This window comes from Orcinus orca, chromosome 2 (genome assembly GCF_937001465.1).
Source record: "Orcinus orca chromosome 2, mOrcOrc1.1, whole genome shotgun sequence".
In the NCBI taxonomy this organism is placed as follows: Eukaryota; Metazoa; Chordata; class Mammalia; order Artiodactyla; family Delphinidae; genus Orcinus; species Orcinus orca.
In genome coordinates, this window is record NC_064560.1 from 19,797,735 (window position 1) to 19,819,971 (window position 22,237).

The 22,237-nt window shown below is 42.7% G+C and overlaps 1 protein-coding gene and 1 non-coding gene across 5 annotated transcripts in view; both read right to left on the minus strand.

Annotated features, from left to right (window-relative positions):
• Positions 1-22,237, minus strand: part of CAMK1D (calcium/calmodulin dependent protein kinase ID) — a 418,140-nt gene that overhangs the window by 318,273 nt on the left and 77,630 nt on the right. For 2 of the 4 annotated variants that reach the window (XM_049706159.1, XM_049706160.1), the window contains exon 1: positions 13,643-13,884. The exons of the other annotated variants lie outside the window; for them this stretch is intronic. In XM_049706159.1, the coding sequence (XP_049562116.1) occupies positions 13,643-13,884 (242 nt within the window). Of the gene's footprint in view, positions 1-13,642; positions 13,885-22,237 lie in introns of those variants that run through there. 4 annotated transcript variants of the gene reach the window in all.
• LOC117203699 (U6atac minor spliceosomal RNA) lies at positions 14,513-14,643 on the minus strand. The gene has a single exon (XR_004486566.1). It is a non-coding gene; the product is annotated as a U6atac minor spliceosomal RNA (small nuclear RNA).

Sequence of the window (22,237 nt, forward strand, 5' to 3'; positions counted from 1 at the left end):
AAATAGTATAAAAGAGAACCTGTAAAAATGATATATTAAGAACTGAGGTGTCTCCCTTTGTGTTTTGTTGATTTTTTGTATTGACATGCTTTGATTCCTTTCTATTTATTTTTGTGTAAATTCTAGAGGTATTTTTGTTTTGTGGTTACCTTGGGACTTACATATCTTATAACAGTCTAACTTAAGTTGTTAACAACTTAAGTTCAATCACATACAAAAAGTCTACATTTTAACTTCTCTCCCACTTTAAGTTACTGTTGTCACAATTTACATTCGTTCCTAATATTTGTCTTTAAACATATTTTAGTCATAACTATTTTAAATAATTTCTTCTTTTAACTTTTATATTTGAATTAAAATAGATTTACCTACACCAAAAATAATAATAATAATAAAATAAAATGTATAATGGAAGTCCTTAGAACATGTTCTGAATTGCTGAAGGGTGTTTTTAGTAAGGAACGGTGAGAAGAAGAATCATGTCCAAACTGACAGTGTCTGGAATCCAAGAGCTAAGGAGAGAACAAGCTGGAAGAATTTCATCTTGGATTAAACACCACCATTACCTGAAACAACTCTGGCAGAGGTCACAAGGGCCTCCTAACAGCCACATGCAGTGGACACTGGTCAACCACTGTCCCCTCTGGAATCTAACAGTTGATGGCTTCCATCCCCCTCAATCTCCTCCCTTTGACCTCCAACACACCACCTGTCCTAGTTCTCCTATCCTCACCCTTACCTCCCTCTTCCTCCTCCTCTGGGGCTCCTCCCCCCACCCACACAGCTGCCATACCTCCCACTTCTCTTCCAGCCAACCCACTGAAATCCCATTCTTCCTGCTCTGGAGTTTGTGTTGTGCACATGAAGATAATGGAATGAAAAATCCCTAGGTCAGGCACCATCTCTTCATCTTGGTCTATCATCTACTCTGTCCCCTAATATGGATACAGAGGTGAACAAAGAAGAGGCTGGTCTGTCTTTGGTCTCCTCTTCTTGTGCCTTTTTTTTCTTTCTGGCGATCTCATCCCCCAGGGCATTTGGATGACCTACCTCATGGCCACCTCCAGCCCCAGATTAATCCTGAGCCCTGGAACTTCACACCCCACCACTACTTCCCTCCACCTGGATGTTCCAGCAGCATCTTGAGATCAGGATATCTGTAAGTGAACCCATTACCCTTCTCATAACATCCATTATGACTCACCCCAAGTTCAAGTTCAGAGTTGGGTACACAAATTCAGGTGGGAAAACTTATGACACTGAATATCAATTTACTCTCCTAGTTTCATCTGTCACCTTTGAAACAAACCGAGACGATATTAACCTTCACAACAGATGTGACCAAAATAAAAAATCCTGACACGATAAGAGAAACATCTATAAAGAAATATAACCATCCTCTTTGAATAGGACTCTAAATTCACATTAATTATACTGTATCTTTATTTCATTTTCTAGTTCCATTAGACAGTTGTGAAGTAATTATCCCCACCTTGCAGAGCATTCACAGATCCATGGAGTTTCTTCTCCTTGTTTGGAGAAGCCCGAAGTAGATGTACTATCTGTCATCTCTCAATACCCTCCCCATTTGCCAGTCCTTCTAGGTAGTAGGGTCATGCGGTCACCCAAGCTAGAAATATAGGACTCCCTCTAGACTCTCCTCTCTTCCTCATGCCCCACCATGAAGTGCAGACTCGTGAATGCCCCTATTTCTACTTCCTAGACTGTGCTCAAATAAGCACTGCTCTCCTTGCTCCTCCCCCCACCCCCCATTTCTGCCAGCACTTCCACAGCTCAGGGAGCAGTCATCTCCTGCTTGGAACTTGTCAGTAAGTGCTTCCTGTCTCACGTCCACTATGCTTCCTATTTCATAAAAGTGAGGAGGAGAATCCATTCTAAAACATGCTCCTCCTGAAATCTGCAGCTAATGTTAAGTATGATTCAACATGGTAGGAAAGGAAGGAAAAGAAGGAGGCAATTTTCATGCCCATAAACACAACTATACCATAGTTCCCAAACCCAGAGCTAGGAGGGGTTAAAACTTTATGGAAGACCCAAAAGAACTGAAAGCAGAGAACTGAACAGATATTTGATATATATTCATAGCAACATGATTCACATTAGCCAAAAGATGCAAGCAACCCAAGTACCCATGGATGGATGAACGGATAAACAAAATGTGGTCTGTCCACCTAGAGATTATCATATTGAGTGAAGTCAGTCAGACAGAAAGACAAATACCATATGATATCACTTATGTGTAGAATCTAAAATATGACACAACTGAACTTATGTATGAAACAGAAACAGACTCAGACATAGAAAACAGACTTGTGGTTGCCAAAGGGGAGGGGTGTGGGGGAAGGGATGTACTGGGAGTTTGAGGTTAGCATATGTAAACTATTATATATAGAATGGATAAACAACAAGGTCCTGATGTATAGCACAGGGAACTATATTCAATATCCTGTGATAAACCATTATGGAAAAGAATATGAAAAAAATGTATATATATGTATAACTGAATCACTTTGCTGTACAGCAGAAATTAACACAATATTGTAAGTCAAATACACTTCAATAAAATAATTTTTAAAATGTGGTCTATCCATATGGTGAAATATTATTCAGCCTTGAAAAGGAACAAAATTCTGTCACATGATACAACATGGGTGAACCCTGAGGACATTATAAGTGAAATAAACCAGACACAACAAGACAAATATTATATGATTCCACCTGTGTGAGATACCTACAGTAGTCAAATTCACAGAGACAGAAAGCAGAATAGTGGTTGCCAGGGGCTGGAGGGTTGGGGGGAAATGGGAAGTTGTTGAACGGGGTGTACAGTTTGTTTCAGAAGATAGAAAGAATTCTGGAGGTGGATGGTGGTGATGGTGGTACAACAATGTGAATGTACTTAATGCCAATGAACTGTATACTTAAAAGTTGCTAAAATGGTAAAGTTTATGTTATATATATATTAAAAGTTTATATATATATAAAACTTTATACATATGTAAAGTTTATTTTATAAATATATATAACCACAAAAAAATGCTTTAAAAAAAAAAACAACCATCACGGACGAGGTACCAGTTAGGGTCACTGTCAAAGAGCAGCTGCTTCCCCTGTCTTCCAGCAATTCCCTAAAGAAATCGCTGTACCCAAAGGTAGTGTCAGCAAAACTGCCAGCCTCCCATCCAACCCAGAGATGGAAGGAAGGTCCAAAGAGACTTAAGAAAAGCATCTAATAAAAGCAAAATTCCTTTTATTATATAGCAGAATACTTTAAATCCTATCAGCATCTTTCTCATTTAAGTCAAACATTAAGTTCCATTAGCATATAGGGTATGTTTTATTATAAACGAATGTTGGTTTAAAACATAGGTTCCAGAATTGCCTTTTCAGTATATATAATTCTGAGAAAGTGATTCTAAAAAGGTTGTTCCACCAGATTCCCCCACAAAAATTGCAGGGACTTCTAAGCAGCCTTCCAGAATCAAGTCTCCATCTGTCTCCAAAGAGAAAGAATTATCTACACAAACCTCAGGTCCTTTCCCCCATGACTTGACCCCTTTCCACGGCCCCTCGGGGCCAGCACGGTAACGTCCAGCTCTAGAGTATGAGAGGCAGCAAGCCGAGCTGTTAGAGAATGACTTCTGGGCTATCTGGTCACCCAGAGTTGACTCCTGACTTGAATCCCAGTTCCACCCTCTGCTGTCTGAAAGACTTCTTGTAAATCTCAGGCTCTCCAGCCTCACTTTATTTATCTGTAAACTGGAGACGATAATAGTTCCTTCCTCTTAGAGTTGCCATGAGGATTAAATGAATTAATAGCTATAAAATGCTCAGTGTTGTACACATAATAAGGATCATGTAAGTGTTAGCTACTGTTATCATTTTGATCTACAAGAATCTCCATGATGTGGCCACAGCCTCTTTTTCCAAGTGCAATTTCTGCCCTTGATTCCTGCACGGATCACCCTGCTACCTGATCTTCACCAACACATCACACCGTTTACGCCTCCAGCCTCACATGTGCTGTTCCTTCTGCCTGCACGCCCTTCTCCCTCCGCCCCTCGTTGACCTGGCAAACTCCTGAAGGGGTGTCAGTTCACCGTGGGTGGCTTTCCTGGCTCCTGGACAGACTTATGCCCACTTTCCTTTGGGTTTCTGATGGCCCTTGCCCACCATCAAAGCAATCCCCACCTTGGACACGTGTCTGCTCACCTGGCTCCCTAGGTGAGGGGCAGAGGGAGAGGCTGTGCTACTGATCCCTACACACGCGGCCTCAAGCAGAGGGCCTGGCACATAGAAGACATCCAATCAAATATGAATGAATGAATGCTGAGCAAAGAAAGAACGAGACTAATACTGGGAATGAAAGAAGAGGAAAGAATGAGACAGGCTGGACCCAGGACACATTTCATGTGGTCACCTGATAGGCAAAGCCAGCCCCGCACTGAAAACTGGGTTCACCATCTTGAATGAGATGCTTTTCCAGCTAGAAGTCAACATCGGGACGAGTGAGCTCAGGCCCCAAAGTCAACATGAAAGAGAATCAAAAGAAAGTTGCCCCATTTGTACCCAGGCGCAGGGAGGCAGACCAGGGCTGGTGCCCACTCTCCAAGAGGAGCAAGCCTGCTCCCACCGCCGTCAGGGAGCACGCGCACAGGCAGGGAAGCAGGATCGATACGCAGCTGCTCTACCTCCGGCTTCTGATCTACACGGGCCAACGGGGAAGGAGAACTAAAAATAAACGTGCAGGAAACAGACACAGGGTGAAGGAAGAAAGGGAGCAAGAGAGGAAAATGAGAGGGCACTAATGGTACTCTGACTGCAAGAGGGTGGGTCAACCCCAGCCCCTACACACACACACACACACACACACACACACACACTCATAAATACATCACACACACCACACACATATACACACACACACATACACACACGTGCATACACACCACACACACACCACACACTCGCACATACATCACACACATACATATACATACACACACGTGCATACACACACCACACACTCGTACATACATCACACACATATGTGCGCGCACACACATCACACATGCACATACATACGCACGTGCATACACACACATACATACACCACACACTCGTACACACATCACACCACATACATACATACACATACATACACCCACCCCACATACATATACACACACACATATGGGGGCCCTGTTTAGTACAGACGCGGCAGTGCACTGGGCCATGATGCTCACTTCAAACCAAGACTGGGTTTCTTGGGATTCAAAAGGCATATATAGTATTTTAGGGGAGATTTATATGAAGATGCCCAGATATTTCATTTAATGAGAAAGGGAAGAAACAACATACAATATGAAAGTAACTGTGTTAACTATTTATGCATAGAAAAAGCCTGGAAAATACCTTAAAAATTTAACAGTGGTTATTTTTGAGTGGCAGGATTAGAGCTGAGTTTTACATTCTTCTTCATGTCTTTATATATTATACAAAATATGGGGAGCACTTTCCTTAATTTACAAAAGCAAGCTTAGACATACTATACAGAAAGCCAAGGTTTTCAAAGCATCAGAGAAAATCATTATGAAATCTGGGAGGCAAACACTGCCATCGAGGCTAGTTGTGTTTCTGTAATAATGGGCATTTTGACACAATCTGAAAAACCTAACGATCTGGTTGCTTACTAATATGTGAACATTTGGAACCACTGAGACGTATCTTTGAATACAAAGGAAAATCTAAAGCAATCAAGCAGGAATTCACCATCCTTTTTCTGATTTTCATCCATTTACTTAAATATCAGAATATGCCCGTAAGAAAATGTTCAATACTTAAGAAGAAGAACCTAATAAACCAAAAAAAGTGAGGACAGAGAAAAAAATCTGCCAGGAATAGCAAAGTTCAGCGAGAACTGATTACGTCAAGGCTTCAAAGAATAATTTAACACGCGCACTTTCCAAATCCCTTGAAAGGGTCATTTCAATGAAATGGTTCCCCAAGTAAAATATAACATTACTTTCTCCAGAAGCTGCAAATTTGGAAACCAGATTCTTAAAAACGTACTAAATGATATTATACTATATTTTCAAAAGCATATTATTATATTAGCTTTTCCTGGGGAAAAAAGTTCTCAGCGTTCCCACATAGTAAGCTGTTGTTTACACAGTTATTTAAGAAGTAGTAATTCCTGTGAAAGGCGTGTCTTTTATTTTCCAAATCTATAGCAGAGGATGGCAAATCAAATAAGGGAATATTATACAAATGTCACCTCCCTTAATTACTGCAGGCTGTCCACACACCCCAGAGGGAAAGCCTGCCTTAGAGGCAAGAGTTAATTCCATGAGTTAGTTACTTGGACAGTCCGAAATGCAGACATTTACAGGTCTACATATGCAAAGGACGGGGGAGGGCGGAACCTCGATCTTCTAACCTAGAACACTGAATTTAATTCTGGAGTATAAAAATGCTGAGAGTTTTTTTCTCTCCCTAAATAGAAACAAGACCACCTTCCCACTTCAGAGAAGCCCCCTTAAGCTCAGGGGGGCCATGACATCCAGGGTCCCAGGAACAGAGCCAGCTCTTTGCCCTACACTACACCACTACCCTCCTCTTCTCTCCCCATTTCCTCTGTGTCAGGGGAGCTACAGGTCTCCCTCTGTGGAGATGCTGACTTCATTTCCATTAGCCTTAATGATCCACCTTTCGGGGGCAGGATGCTGTGTGGGCTGCTGAGGGCAGATGAGACTTGGGAAGAGACTGCTAAGTAATGCCTAAAAAGAGGCGCTACCAGCCCTCCAATACCTAATTATTTGCTTGCCTGAATTCAATAAGAAAAACAACCCCATGGAAGGAAAGGATGACAAAGACAGAGGCTCACTCTTCTCAAACCCTTCAGGAAACTCTGGTTCCAAAGGGGGAGGGTGTGGTCTGGGATTTGGGTGCAGACCAGACTTGGAGCTCCCGTACCATCACACATGATCCTGCCACGTGGACTGGAGGCTGGATGGAAAGGGGGGTCCGTGTGGCAGGGGTGCCCACCAGGGGGACAGCTCATCCCTGGACAATGCTCCCTCCTTGCCTTTGGGCTGCCAGACAGACTTTTTCGGTTCTCAAGTCCTACACACGCCCTGGGAAAAACCTCTCCTCATCGACTGGGGACTCCCCCAGCCCAGTCATCCTACCCTCAGCTGTCCTCCACATCTGGGAACCAGCCTCATCCCAACAGCTGTCTACAAAGTCTGGTTCCATCTTTGCCACGGTAGCCCACAGCCTGGCTTTTATTCTCCCCAATCATACGTCGCCACTTTAAAATCACTTGAAAAAAACGTATTTGAATAAAATCAGCAGACCATCCGAATGACACGGATGTACTGTCAGCATGTCAGCATCCTGGTTGTGATACTGGGCTACAGTGTTGTACGATGTTGCCATTGGGGAAACTGGATAAAGGATACACGAGCTTTCTACATATTATTCCTATAATATATTACATATGTATTATTCCTGTATTCATGTAAATCGACAATTACCTCAATTAAAATGTCCATTAAAGTAAACCCAAAGAACGTATTTTATAAGCTTCATGTGAATAGAGACCAACCAAGAGGTCATCCTACATGAGGATCAAGATGGTCATACAAACTGAGCCTGGCTGCTGTCCAGACTTCTGTCATTCAGCAAATACATATGTCAGCCCTCAGTGTGCCGGTTACTATGCCAGGTACTATGACAGCTGCCTCACCTGATGTTCTCAGAAAATGAACAGCGATGAGAGAAAAATCACTGAGGAAGGCCATGTGTGCCTGACAATTTCAATTTTTTAACGGGGGCGAAAATATTTAGACACTCATGAAATAACCACCCTATTTACGACCGGACATTGCTCCAGTAACAATTCATCATCTCCCACAGTTCCAGCTGTCCAGAAAACATGAGGGTGGATTCCCCACCACCAGCTCTGACTACTGACTACACGCTTAACCATGGCAGCATTCTTCATCCTTCTGCTCTTCACCTATTTAGAAGCAAGTTTCTCAAGGGACTGCGAGAGAGAACCTGGTACTTGGTTTGCTTCAAAATGAGTTCTCAAATTCCTAACCAAAAATAAATTCAAAATGGATTAAAGACCTAAATGTAAGGCCAGGCACTATAAAACTCTTAGAGGAAAACGGAGGCAGAATACTCTATGACATAAATCACAGCAAGATCCTTTCTGACCCACCTCCTAGAGAAATGGAAATAAAAACAAAAATAAACAAATGGGACCTAATGAAACTTCAAAGCTTTTGCACAGCAAAGGAAACCATAAACAAGACGAAAAGACAACCCTCAGAATGGGAGAAAATATTTGCAAATGAAGCAACTGACAAAGGATTAATCTCCAAAATTTACAAGCAGCTCATGCAGCTCAATATCAAAAAAACAAACAACCCAATCCAAAAATGGGCTGAAGACCTAAACAGACATTTCTCCAAAGAAGATATACAGATTGCCAACAAACACATGAAAGGATGCTCAACATCACTAATCATTAGAGAAATGCAAATCAAAACCACAATGAGATATCATCTCACACCAGTCAGAATGGCCATCATCAAATAATCTACAGACAATAAATGCTAGAGAGGGTGTGGAGAAAAGGGAACCCTCTTGCACTGTTCGTGGGAATATAAATTGATACAGCCACTATGGAGAACAGTATGGAGGTTCCTTAAAAAACTAAAAATAGAACTACCATATGACCCAGCAATCCCACTACTGGGCATACACCCTGAGAAAACCATAATTCAAAAAGAGTCATGTACCACAATGTTCACTGCAGCTCTATTTACGATCGCCAGGACATGGAAGCAACCTAAGTGTCCATCGACCGATGAATGGATAAAGAAGCTGTGGCACATATATACAATGGAATATTACTCAGCCATAAAAAGAAACAAAATGAGTTATTTGTAGTGAGGTGGATGGACCTAGAGTCTGTCATACAGAGTGAAGTAAGTCAGAAAGAGAAAAACAAATACTGTATGCTAATGCATATGTATAGAATCTAAAAAAGAAAAAAATGGTTCTGATGAACCTAGTGGCAGGACAGGAATAAAGACGAAGATGTAGAGAACGGACTTGAGGACACGGCAGGAGGGGGAAGGTAAGCTGGGACGAAGCAAGAGAGTAGCATCGACATATATATACTACCAAATGTAAAACAGATAGCTAGTGGGAAGCAGCTGCATAGCACAGGGAGATCAGCTCGGTGCTTTGTGACCACCTAGAGGAGTGGGATAGGGAGGGTGGGAGGGAGGTGCCAGAGGGAGGGTATATGGGGATATATGTATATATATAGCTGATTCATTTTGTTATACAGCAGAAACTAACACAACATTGTGAAGCAATTATACTCCAATAAACATGTAAAAAAAAAACCAAACAACAACTATTAGGTATAAAATATGCTACAAGGATATACTGTACAACATGGAGAATGTAGCCAGTATTTTATAATAACTGTAAACGGAGTATAACCTTTTAAAATTGTGAATCACTATATTGTACACTGTAATTCATATAATATTATACATCAACTATACTTCAATTTAAAAATAAAAATAATTTCACCTTTAAAAAAAAAAACCCTGTGTACCTTTTAACCAGAAAGTTCTGGAGATCTTCAACAAACAGGCCATGCATGACAGGCCATGACAACCCTCGTTTAACATGCTGCTTTGTTTGGTAACTCTTATTTATCCAGACTACATGTAGCTCTCAACTAGTTTAAACAGCTACCATGGTGACCTTCCCATAACTCACAAGGACCAAAGGCACAGTCCCAGGGAACAGACTCTTCCCAAGGGATGGAGGTTTCAAGGACCGACAATCTTCCTTGGCATATTTATTGCTGCTTGTAACATATCAAAGTATTTTTAATCCATGATCTCATTTGCTTCTTATGATACGTATCAATACTTTTACTTGATGAAACTGAAACTAACTCTCTCAAATATTTATCAATTCTTGCTTACTCAGGAATTGACGGTTCAACATAATTTTAGCCTTTTTCTGGCCTTCTCCTAGCTTTTGGGACATTTTACCCCATTTCTACCAGGGAGCAGGCAATAGTTTAGGAGAGAGAGAATGGGTCTTGAGTCTGGGAGGTGAAGTTACAGTTCAGCTCCATAATTCACCGGTGACCTTGCATTTAGCTTCCCTGAACCTTAGTCTCTTCATCTGTAACATGGGGGTTAACATCCACACTGCAGGGCTGAAGGGAGATTCAATGTGACAACGTGAATAGTCTAGATAGTGGTTGCTCAAAATGTTACCCCTTGTGTCAAAAGTTGTTTTTTGAAGTAAGATTCATTCAACAGAAATAAGAAACTAACAACCAATGTGAAATTTCAGGGTTATCAGAGAATTTTAATTATCTGCATAAATTGCTGGGTAATTGAGAATCGTCCATAATAAGTCGCTGCCTCAGAAATGCCCAGATGAGCAAGAGGATTTTTTTTCCTTTCGTTTATCTGAGCTGGTAAAGAAATGCCGCCCTGTTATCTTATCCTTCAATCAGAGAGCCCCCATTAAAGTTCTGCATATAACTAAAATCCACAGAATTCTAAGTACTTTACAGGTGTGTCCTCGTCGGATTTCCACATTATGGCTGTATACACAAATGCAGGGTTTAGGAATGATTATTATTCCCTGCCGATGCCCAGAATGACTGGGAAACAAGTGTGTGCTTAGCCTCTGGCTGAAGAGAATTGCATTATGAACTACCTCTAAGTGGCCAAATTTCAAAGAATATGAAATATGATGGACTTCCCTGGTGGCGCAGTGGTTAAGAATCAGCCTGCCAATGCAGGGGACACGGGTTCGATCCCTGGTCTGGGAAGATCCCACATGCCACAGAGCAACTAAGCCCATGCGCCACAACTGCTAAGCCTGCGCTCTAGAGCCCGCGAGCCACAACTACTGAGCCCACGTTCCGCAACTACTGCAGCCCGCACACCTAGAGCCCGTGCTCCGCAACAAAAGAAGCCACCACAATGAGAAACCCGCGCACCGCAACTAGAGAAAACCCCTCCGCAGCAACGAAGACCCAATGCAGCCAAAAATAAATAAAATTAAAAAGAAAAAAAGACATATGACAAAACGCACTTGGAGTGAATATACTGACCACTCCTTTCTGCCTTGTCTGACATTAGCCATTAACACTAAACTTCTCAAATTATAGTATGGGTGCCAGGGGGGTGGGTGAGCCGCAAGATTACAATGACACATCTTCCTGATGCACCAGTGTCCTCAAGGAGAGTCCGTGAACCATCCAGAGATGCCTGAGTTCTTGTGTTTACTACTCTCTACACTGGAGAGTCCTCGGGGGAAAGGTTGAAGAGCACTTCTGAGGGTGAAGGAAAATGCCAATTTATGGAACACCCATCTGCTAAGGCCTGGGCCAGGTGTCTGCACACCATCACTTTGGTTAATTTCTTACTTAGTCATTCAACAATCATGGGAAGAAGAGGGAAGAACAGTCACAGACTTATTACTGTTTTGAGATACGTTTTAACTGGGTTTTCAGAACCCAGCTCAGCATTTATATCACATCTTTGAGTCTCAGGCCCTAGGTGAGAAAAAAGCACCAGGAACTTGGTAGTGAAAACACACCAGCGGCAACCGCAGACATGAGAAAATTGGTTGACATAGATACAGATGTGCTGGAGGGGTATTAATTCTCGTGGTTTACTTAAAAAGGTCAACTTTTGAATATAAACAAATGATCAAATTTACTAACAAACACTCATAAACACCAATACATGATACATTTATAAATATATATACATACTTTTTTAACTCTTAGAGTTTAATTTCATTCCCTAACCCAGCTAGTCAGGAAATAAGTTTGCTCCCAACACGAATTCCAGCCACTGTCTGCTCGACAGAATGTTGCCAGAGATGCACCTTCTCTAGCATAATGCTCCTTTCTTCTTCCCAGTCCACTCAGAATGGTCCTGTCCATGCTACTGTTAAGTGCTGTCCTCTGAATTATTCTCATCAACATGATAAGACCCTCTTACCTTAACTGGTTAAAAATAAAAGCTTCCTGAATCAAATCAGTCCACTGAGCCTGTTTCGTCTGTCCTTGGATCCCTCTCCTTTCTAATAACACATAGGACAAAGAAATCTCAGTGAGTGAGCGCCAGTGAAATATACAAACGTCAACTCTATTTTTGTTGTCCTTGTTCCTACTGTCATTTTACACCCATCGTGCCGGGCTGCCCTGAGACGCTCACAAATATGGTCAAATGCTTATCAGCAGTTAAAAAAAAACTCTTAACAGGCCAGAAATACAAACTGAACATTCAGGAAAACATGCCCATAAAAGAATCATTTATTTTTCATGCAATTAACAGAACTGGGGTTTACCCCTAAAACCACTGTGAACACACACACGTCTTCTTTCGTTGACTCACACAGGAGCTAAGGCCCTTGCTGTGTGCAGAAGATGCAAGAGGGGTTGGATGGGAATATTCAGGGTGAGTGGATAGCAGAGCATAGCGTCTCCTGTGTACTTAGGAGACAGAGATGCTCCCAGGAGAACAGTCTTCAGGTTCTGTGACAAGCAACAAACTTCTGGCTCCAAAGATGTTTTGGCAAAACAACACCGTCTCCACCTGGGGCTGCTCATCTGCTATTAGGACCATGTATCGACTACAATCCTAGGGGAAGAATGCCTAAAGCTAACTGTGAAAGATTTCCACTGCTTCGGGTTACGTCTCTCGCTGAACTGCTGCCCCAAAGAGCAAAAGGCATTAGAGAATCAGCCCACCTTCGCTGAATTTCCCCATTGCCCTATCTCACCTTTGCATCCTTGTCTTTCTTATTTCCTCTTTGAAAGCTGAATTCAGTAGTCACAGATGTAGAAAACAAGCCTATGGTTAACCAAGGGGGAGAGGGAGGAGGAGGGATAAAGTGGGAGATGGCGATTGACATATCCACGCTACTATATATAGAATAGATACCTAATAAGAACCTACTGTATAGTACAGGGGACTCTACTCAATACTCTGTAATGAACAATATGGGAAAAGATCTAAAAAAGAGTGGATGTATGTATTATACGTGTAACTGATTCACTTTGCTGTACACCTGAAACTAACACAGCATTGTAAATCAACTATACTCCAATAAAAATTTAAACAAACAAACACACAAAACCTTGTTAAATGGGTGAAACCTCTTCTCCAGGCCAAGCGATTGAAAACCAGAGGAGAAGCCAAATCATATAGATAACATTATCCCCACTACAGCCCCACTGCTGTGAAAACAAACCAGAACGGTCAAATCAACTTTTTATTTATTCCACTAACTTCGAGTCTCCTGCCAACACAGCAGTAGACTGGGGTACAGTGACTGCTCTAATGTGTTTATGTTTGAAACTTAAGTGATACTGACCTTACGGTAAAATGAAATCCTGACTGCTACAGCAAAAGACTAAAAGTGAGAATCGACCCCACTGTATTACCCCATCTGTAAGAATACTGTTCACAAAGGCACCACAAAGACGTAGGGACGTAGATCAGCAATGACCCTCCCTTCTGACCTCCGCACGGACCCCTTTTACCTCCTTCCCTGGACCCCAGCAGTAGCAGGCTTCTCTCCCTCGCTCATTACCTGCTTGTTGTCTGCCTGCTCCTTCAACAACGCCAGCCTTATGAAAGCCTGGACCGTAAGGCGCCTGCTGACAGCGCCTAAAATAGCGCCTGGCACGTCGGATTGGCAGATTGGCTCAACAAGCACTGAATGCACTGACTTAGCTTCTGAGAAATGAAACGGAGCCCATGGCCTCATCTTTTCATGATGCATTCAACCAGCTTCACGCCACCTACTCTTGGTCTGGTTCAGTGTCAAAGGGCAATGCCCAGACAGATTCACTTCCGCTGGTTGGTTGTTTTCTACATCATTCAAAAAGTCAACACGATATAAAAAGATACGCACAGGAGCTGTTCCTGTATCTATTCCCGATCGCTCTGTTCCCCTCTGCCTGCTCCAGATACACATTTGTATTAGTTACCTGTTTATCCATCCAGCATTTCTTTATGCAAATATTAGCAAATTCACCTATATATGTTCACAACCCAATCTTTCTTACATAAAGTTACCACACTGTCTACACTACTTTCCACCTGTTTCTTGTACTTGGCAATGTACCCGGACATCATCCTACATCAGAATGTAGATCTTCCTCACTCCCTTTTAACAACTGCACAGCATTCTACTGTACACATACACCATCCCTCAACTGCTCCCTGATGACTGATGGACACTGGGTGGCTTCTGATGTTTTGGTGTTACACGCAAAGTTTCAGTGATAACCGTGTACACATGTCATTTCATTACATGAGCAGGTGTATGCACAGGGGAAGATTCCCAGGCCAGGACTGCATATCTTTAATACTGATTCACACTGCCAGATTCCCCTCCTGTAGGTTGTTAAAAGATATTGTTAGGTGGCTATAAAGAGGTGGTGATGCCTTAAAAGTATGCGTGCAGCGTCAGTCACTAGAATTTTTCCCATTCTTGTCAAGGGGAATGCTAACCTAATTCTTCACTTTCATTAAACCCAGGCTCTTTTAAAATTTAAATCAATGCAGCATCCCCTGATGGTGGTCGGTTCAGTTTTCCTATTCTACTTCTACCCATCAATTCTCTAGGCTAACAGATTTTCCCTCTAGCAACTTATTAGAGGAAAACAGGCTTTCTAAAAAAGCCTAGTTAATATGGGGGGGAATTAAATTTTTATAAGTGTATTCAGGGGTTCTCAATCAGCAGCAAACTTTTTTCTTCATCACAATATCCAAAATGACATGGAAAGAAAAACATAAATGAATATTTAAAATCTTTATTCATTCCAATTCAGGGGACTCCCCTCAAAACTAGTTTATAGTCTCAGAGTTTTTAGTAATTCATGACTCTTTTTCACAGTGAGAACCTAAAATTAGAAAATGATGGCTATTTGCAGAATTAATGAAAAGGTCCTTTTCCCACTCCTTTTTGGTTTTTTTGTGTTTTTTTTTTGCAGTATGCGGGCCTCTCACTGTTGTGGCCTCTCCCATTGCGGAGCACAGGCTCTGGACGCGCAGGCTCAGCAGCCATGGCTCACAGGCCCAGCCGCTCCGCGGCATGTGGGATCTTCCCAGACCGGGGCACGAACATGTGTCCCCTGCATCGGCAGGCGGACTCTCAACCACTGCGCCACCACAGAAGCCCTCCCACTCCTTTTAGAGACAGCATGAGGAAACAACATACTTTTACATGAGAATCTCGGCTTTCAGGAAACTGATCCTCTAGCTTAGGATATTCATCATGGTCAAGGAGCACAACAGCAATAATCTGCTTTCGTACCAGCACGGTTTGCTAAATACAAGTATACTAGACTAAATTCGTTCCTTTGTTTGATATACGGTTGACCCTTGAACAACGTGGCAGCTGGGGTACCAGTCCTCCCGGAAGTTGAAAATCCAAGTATAATTTAGAGTGGCTCTTCCATATCCAGAGTTCTGCATCCCAAGGATCAACCATCCACAGATCAAACAACTGCAGATGACGTAGTACTATAGTATTTACTATTGAAAAAACATCTGCGTAGAAGTGGACCTGCGTGGCACAAACCCATGTTGTTCAAGGGTCAACTGTACTTTTGCGCCATGCCGTCGACACACTTTAAAACCATTTGGCACGGACAGTACGATATCCTTTCCTGTGCTAGTGACTGTGAACTTCAATTCCGGGGACAGTTTGTTAACCTTAATCAGTAACTCATACTCCATCCACCAAAGACATGCACAAGAGTATTTTTAGCTGCTGTATTCGTACTAGCCCCAAACTGGAAACAAACAAATGTCCATCAAGTGTAGAATGTGTATCTAGATTTCATACAACCGAACACTACACAGCAACGGGGGAAAATGAACAATTTATATACGCAACATGAATGAATCCCACAAAATGTAAGTATGATTCCATTCACGTGGAATTTAAATCAGGCAAAACTGCTTTATGGTGACAGAGGTCAGAATGATTACCCTTGGGGAGGGGGACGTTGTTCCAACTGGGAAAAGGGGACCAGGGACCTTCTAGGGTGATGCAAACGTTCTACATCTTGACCTAGGTGGTCATTACACGGGTTAAAATTTTTGAGGTTTGTGAACTTTACTCTATGTAAATTATACCTGAGCTGGTCAGCTAGCATCCTAACCAAGAAGTCCTTACTCGGGCTTCCCTGGTGGTGCAGTGGTTGAGAGTCCGTCTGCTGATGCAGGGGACACGGGTTCGTGCCCCGGTCTGGGAAGATCCCACATGCTGCGGAGGCCCGTGAGCTATGCGGCCAAAATAAATAAATAAATGCTCTTTTTAAAAAAAAACAAAGAAAGATTTATCTATTCTAGGAGTGCCTGTCATAGGAATGACAATATTTACTGAAGGATACTCTTATCAGAACTTACCTCTCTCACCCCCTCTAAATCAATTAGTCACTGAGGCTAAGACAGAGGGAAGAACCCAGGAGGCACCCATGATGCTGGGGAACACCCAGCCCCGCAAGGGGAAGGTCAGGGTAAAGGGGGAGGAGTCATCCCACAGCCCTGATGGCCCTTTCCCAGCAGTGCCCCCCACTGCGTCCCTTCCCTCCTCCTCCCCCCGTGCCAGGCTGGCCCAGAGGAGCAGAAGGGGTAAAGCCCCCTCTCCCTCCCGACTCCTGGGAACCTGCTGGAAGCCCACCTACTGCTTCTCTCCCCTAAACCAGCATGGCCTGAGTCAGAGGTTCAGAATGAGGAAGCCCTTTATTACCACATACTACAGCCCTCAATTAGCTTTTCTCAGGAAAAAGTTAATATCTTAGTCTCCGTCTATCTGAACCCTCAGCCCAACTTCTCAACTGGTTCAGAGCTCAGGTGGGAAAGGCTGTGTTGTTAATGGGCCCGCACGCTTCACACACGGCCCCCAGGGGCCTGAGGCACGAGTGGTGAGAAAGCAAAGAAGCTGGGACGAGGCTTTACCAGGGCTCCTGCATGATGCAGAGAACGCCCCATCACAGGGGCCTCTGGGGATGGAGCACCTGATATCCACCCATAGGCGGTCCCTGCATGACCTTTCATTCTTTTGTTCTGGAACAATAGGTATTTCCTAGATAGGTAACCTGAGAGACCCAGCATTTAGTCTCCTTGAATAAAACACTAGAGTCTCAAGTAACAAAATGAAATCAGGAGAGGGCTTCCCTGGTGGCGCAGTGGTTGAGAGTCCGCCTGCCAATGCAGGGGACATGGGTTCGTGCCCTGGTCTGGGAAGATCCCACATGCCGCGGGGCGGCTGGGCCCGTGAGCCATGGCCGCTGAGCCTGCGTGTCCGGAGCCTGTGCTCCACAACGGGAGAGGCCACGACAGTGAGAGGCCCAGAAAAGAGTGTACCGCAAAAATAAATAAATAAATAAAATGAAATCAGGGGAGAGGGATAAATTAGGAGTTTGGGATTAAGAGATACACACTACTATATATAAAATACATAAACAACAAGGACCCACTGTATAGCACAAGGAATTATATTCAATACCTTGTGATAACCTATAATGGAAAAGAATCTGAAAAAGTACATATGTATGTGTGTGTGTGTGTGTAATATATCACTTTGCTGTACACCTGAAACTAACACAACATTGTAAATCAACTATACTTCAATTTAAAAAAAAAAAAAACACGAAATCAAAAAGACTCTCAAAGTCCTCAGCTAGCTCTAAATGGCATTATGAACATTTACGGAACACACAAAATGCAAGCTTAAACCCAAACCTGCTGGGTTTAAAATGAATTGACTGCCTCTTTCTCTCTGGCAAGTGTACAATTTTTCTAACCAGTGTCAACGCTCAGTCTGCCCAACCTACAGGTTGACCTACAGGTCAAGGCCAGTGTGAGGCGACCCCAAACTGCCTCAACGGATCCCGTAAACCAAATCATTTCCAAATTTCCATCTCATCCTGCTGTAGAGCCACAGTGTATGTCTATAAACTTTGAATCCTCCTCCTCCAAGAAGGAGAGGGAAATGAACAAAATCAGAGCAGCTCCCTAAAGGTATTAAACATAAAGCAATGCGCCTTAGCGATCATTCAGTTAGTCCTTCTCCCTCGTTCCTCGTATGAAGCAACTGTAGTGACATAAAGTAAATTCAGTATATGACCTGACCACACATGGGGAAACCAAACAGTAACTGGTATTAGAGGATATTAAAAAATTATTGTGTTAGTTGTGATCATGTTATTTTAGTTATATGGGGAAACTTCCTTCCTTCCTTCTTCCCTCCCTCCTTTCCTTTCTTCCTTCCTTCTTTCCTCCCTCCCTCCCTTCCTTCTTTCCTTTCTTCGCAGGATGGGATTAATACTTAATCCACACTAAGTATTATTAGGGGTGGAATGTCAAGATACCTATTTTTGAAGTTGAGAGGTAACTGACATATAACATTGTGTAAATTTACGGTGTACAACATGTTGCTTTATGTTGCTTTGATACGCTTACATACTGCAGTACGATTACACTGCAGTGTTAGCTAACACCTCCACTGCCTCACATAATTACCATTTCTTTCTTGTGGCGAGAACATTTACCATCTAGTCTCTTAGCAACTTTCAAGTACATAGTAGAGTATGTGAGCTAGAGTCACCATGCTGTGCATTAGATCCCCAGAACTTATTCATCTTCTAACTGCAAGTCTGTACCCTTTGATCAACATCTCCCCAACTTCCCCACCCCCCAGCCCCTGGTAACCACCTTTCTACTCTCTGCTTCTACAAGTTCAGCTTTTTTACATTTCACATATAAGTGATATCATACAGTATTTGTCTTTGTCTATCTGACTTATCTCTAGGTCCATCCATGTTTTTACAAATGGTAGGATTTCCTTTTTTCTCATGGCTGAATAATACTCCATTTTATCAATACCATATCTTCTTTATCCATTCATACGGTAATGGACACTTAGCTTGTCTCCATGTCTTGGTTATTGTGATTAATGCTGCAATAAGATATCTTCAATTTACTTTAAAATATGTTAGCATTTTTTACAAATGGAGCGAGTTAAATAAGCGAATGAATGAATAGCTGTCTGACCCAAGGGACACACACCTGGTTAGTGGAGGAGCTGGGTAATAGCCAAGCATCCTTCCTCTATTGGTTTACAAGAGACCCTTTACAGTGTTTTATACTCTCAACACCAGAGCAGCTACTCAAGGTGACCGCAGCCTTTCAGAGGCCCATTTGGGCTCCGCCCACTCAGCTTTGGAAGGGCCCTGCACCGTCCAAATTAGTGTGGCAAACTGGGCTTGGATGAAAAGAGTAAGCTGCTAGATTGGGCTTCTTCTCAGATCCAAATGACCAAGGCATGGCCAAACAGTCATTGAACACTGGCCTGAGGAGACATCTGTTCCAAGTTTCTACAACCATATCAGTGTACCAAGAAACTAGAATCTCTCATCATGTAATAACATGACCTAACAGCATTAGGGTATATTCATACAGTAATAACCAGGAACTGCTTACTATGTACCAGGGACTATTCTAAGGGTTTGACAAGAACGATCTCAGTTAATCACTGCAATACCCAAAGAGGCTGTTGTCTCCATCATACAGAGGAAGGAACCAGAGCACAGAGAGTTTGAGAAAGTTACCACGACCACAGAGCCCTAAGGGTCAGCATCACCCTTTAGGATGACTCTGCCGTACGTTCTCCTTGTGCCACACTCCATTTCCACATAGTCACAGCCGATGTTTTTCTCTGGGAGAAATGGTCCAGGGATACTTCTCATTTCTGTCCTTAAAAACAGTACAAAAGAATGAAAACAAAAGGTAAAAGAGAAAAAACAGAATCCGCCCCACAGGCCCAAACAAAATGTCCGATGTCAGAAAAATCTTTCACTTTGTTTTTCTCATGAAAAATTCAGACCTTCAAGTGCCCGCCTAACTCTCTTCTCCAAACAAATCTGGACTAGAAAGGCAGGCAGCTCTGTGATTTCCCCTCTAGAGAACTATCTGAAGGCTCCCCACTGGACAGCAGAGACCCAGGCTGCCCACTGAGCCTCTCATCCCGATGTGATGGGCAGCTGCCAGTCATTCCCTTCAAGGGCTCTGAGTGAGCTTCTGCAGAAAAGTCTTCACACACACGCACAGCAAAGAAAGGAGGATGCAGTCAACCTTCCAATACCTTCTCTAATGCTTCCAGTACTGACAATGACTTTGAATGAACCTTTACAGTCAAATTACATCATTAATGTTGTGTCTTCAAAGCTAAAATGAGATACAAGACTAAAAAAATCAATTTGAAACAACTGATCCTAGAAAAAGTGAGGTGTCTTAGGATGAAATGGGGATACTGCCTGTTGGAATGGTCCCATTCCAGAGCCCTTTCTCTCCATTAATCCAACAGGAATAAGTTAAGGGTGTCTGGTGTAATCTTAGAAGTCATCACAGAATTCTCAAAGGATGTCTTCAATTCTTTGAGGATTCTCAAAGAATTCTCAAAATACAGCACATGTCGCATCTGAAAGCACAGAGGGGAGGGTAGACTAAAAACCAGATCAACAAGAACCAAGAGTTCTAACTCCAAAGGGTTCAGTAATTATTGGCATGAACGTTTCTGCAACGGGCCTTGATCACAAAAAGAAAAAGGATTTTTATCTTGGCTACTTTCCCTATTTGAAAAACCTGAGTTTCCTCAAAAATTAGTAGGCTGAATGAGGAAGGTAATAATTAAGGCACAGAGGCCATATTTCCTATCTGCCATGGAAATGAACAGCGGTATCTACAAATAACAAGAGCCTCTCACATGAAACAGCTTCCTTTCACTAGCTGGGAACTTCTCGTTCCTTCCCCAAATTCATCATTGTGAAAATTAGTATTTGACATTCACCAAATGCCAACAGCAGGCCTCTATCTGCTATTATGACTACATCATTTGTTCACCTCTGAGCTGACTTCCAAAACATGGTTAACTTCGGCCCAGAAAACAACCGTCAGGCAAGAAGATAAGGAAGGCAATTTGAAGTTATACTAACAATAAAAATAAATTAGTGATATAATTTTCAGCCGTTGTCAAGGGCATGCTTTATGGTTTTTACATTAAAAAGACTGGGGACTCTTTTTCTTTCTTTTTTTCTTTTTATGACTTCAGACAGTGCAGATGTGACAGTTATAATGGCTAAAGGCTAGTCAGGAAAAGACCTTGGGATAGTCTCCTGTCTAAAAATGTGTGTTGACATGACTAAGCAACGAAACTTTGAAAACCCAAAGGCAAGTCTGTCTATTCTGCAGCCCAGTCGTGTGTCTTCCCTTTTCTCACCCATATTTTGGTGCTAAGTATCTCACAGTTGGGAATGGCAAGGCCAACATGGAAGCCAGCCAAATAACAAGAGACAGAAGGCCTAGGCCTGTCTTTCACCCCAAAGAAGCTACGACAAAAATGGCAGAACCAGGGGCTTCCCTGGTGGCGCAGTGGTTGAGAGTCCGCCTGCCGATGCAGGGGACACAGGTTCGTGCCCCGGTCCGGGAGGATCCCACATGCCGCGGAGCGGCTGGGCCCGTGAGCCATGGCCGCTGAGCCTGTGTGTGCAGAGCCTGTGCTCAGCAACGAGAGAGGCCGCGGCAGTGAGAGGCCCGCGTACCGCCAAAAAAAAAAAAAAAAAAAAGGCAGAACCAAAGCTAATTCTAACTAAACTCTAGCCGTGCAGTATTTAAACCAGTTCCAAGGTGGTTTCATTTCAGAACTCTCACATTAACTCAACTAGCATATTCTCTTCCTCAAAGTCAAAGAGACCAAGGAAACGGAGATTTCCACGGTCCTTCTCATGCCTGACTATATAAGCACAACCCATGGTTCATGCCTCCAGGAAGGTAATTACAATATTATATTGTAACCACTAATTTCTCTGCTTGTCTGTCCCTTCCCCTCCATGACAGGGCCCTCAAAACGCCAGCACACCATGTATTCATCTGTTTGACAGCAGCGCCTGGCTCTGACTGGACATCTGTCATCTCTGTTCCATAAATACTGAATAAATCTTTATAAACACAGAATCTCTGAGAAGACTTTCTGCTCAAAAATATCCTTCCAACTCAAGCCCGAATTTCACTATTAAAGGTTAATTTCTTTGGCTCTGTCTTCCAGAGTTTTTAAAGTAGAT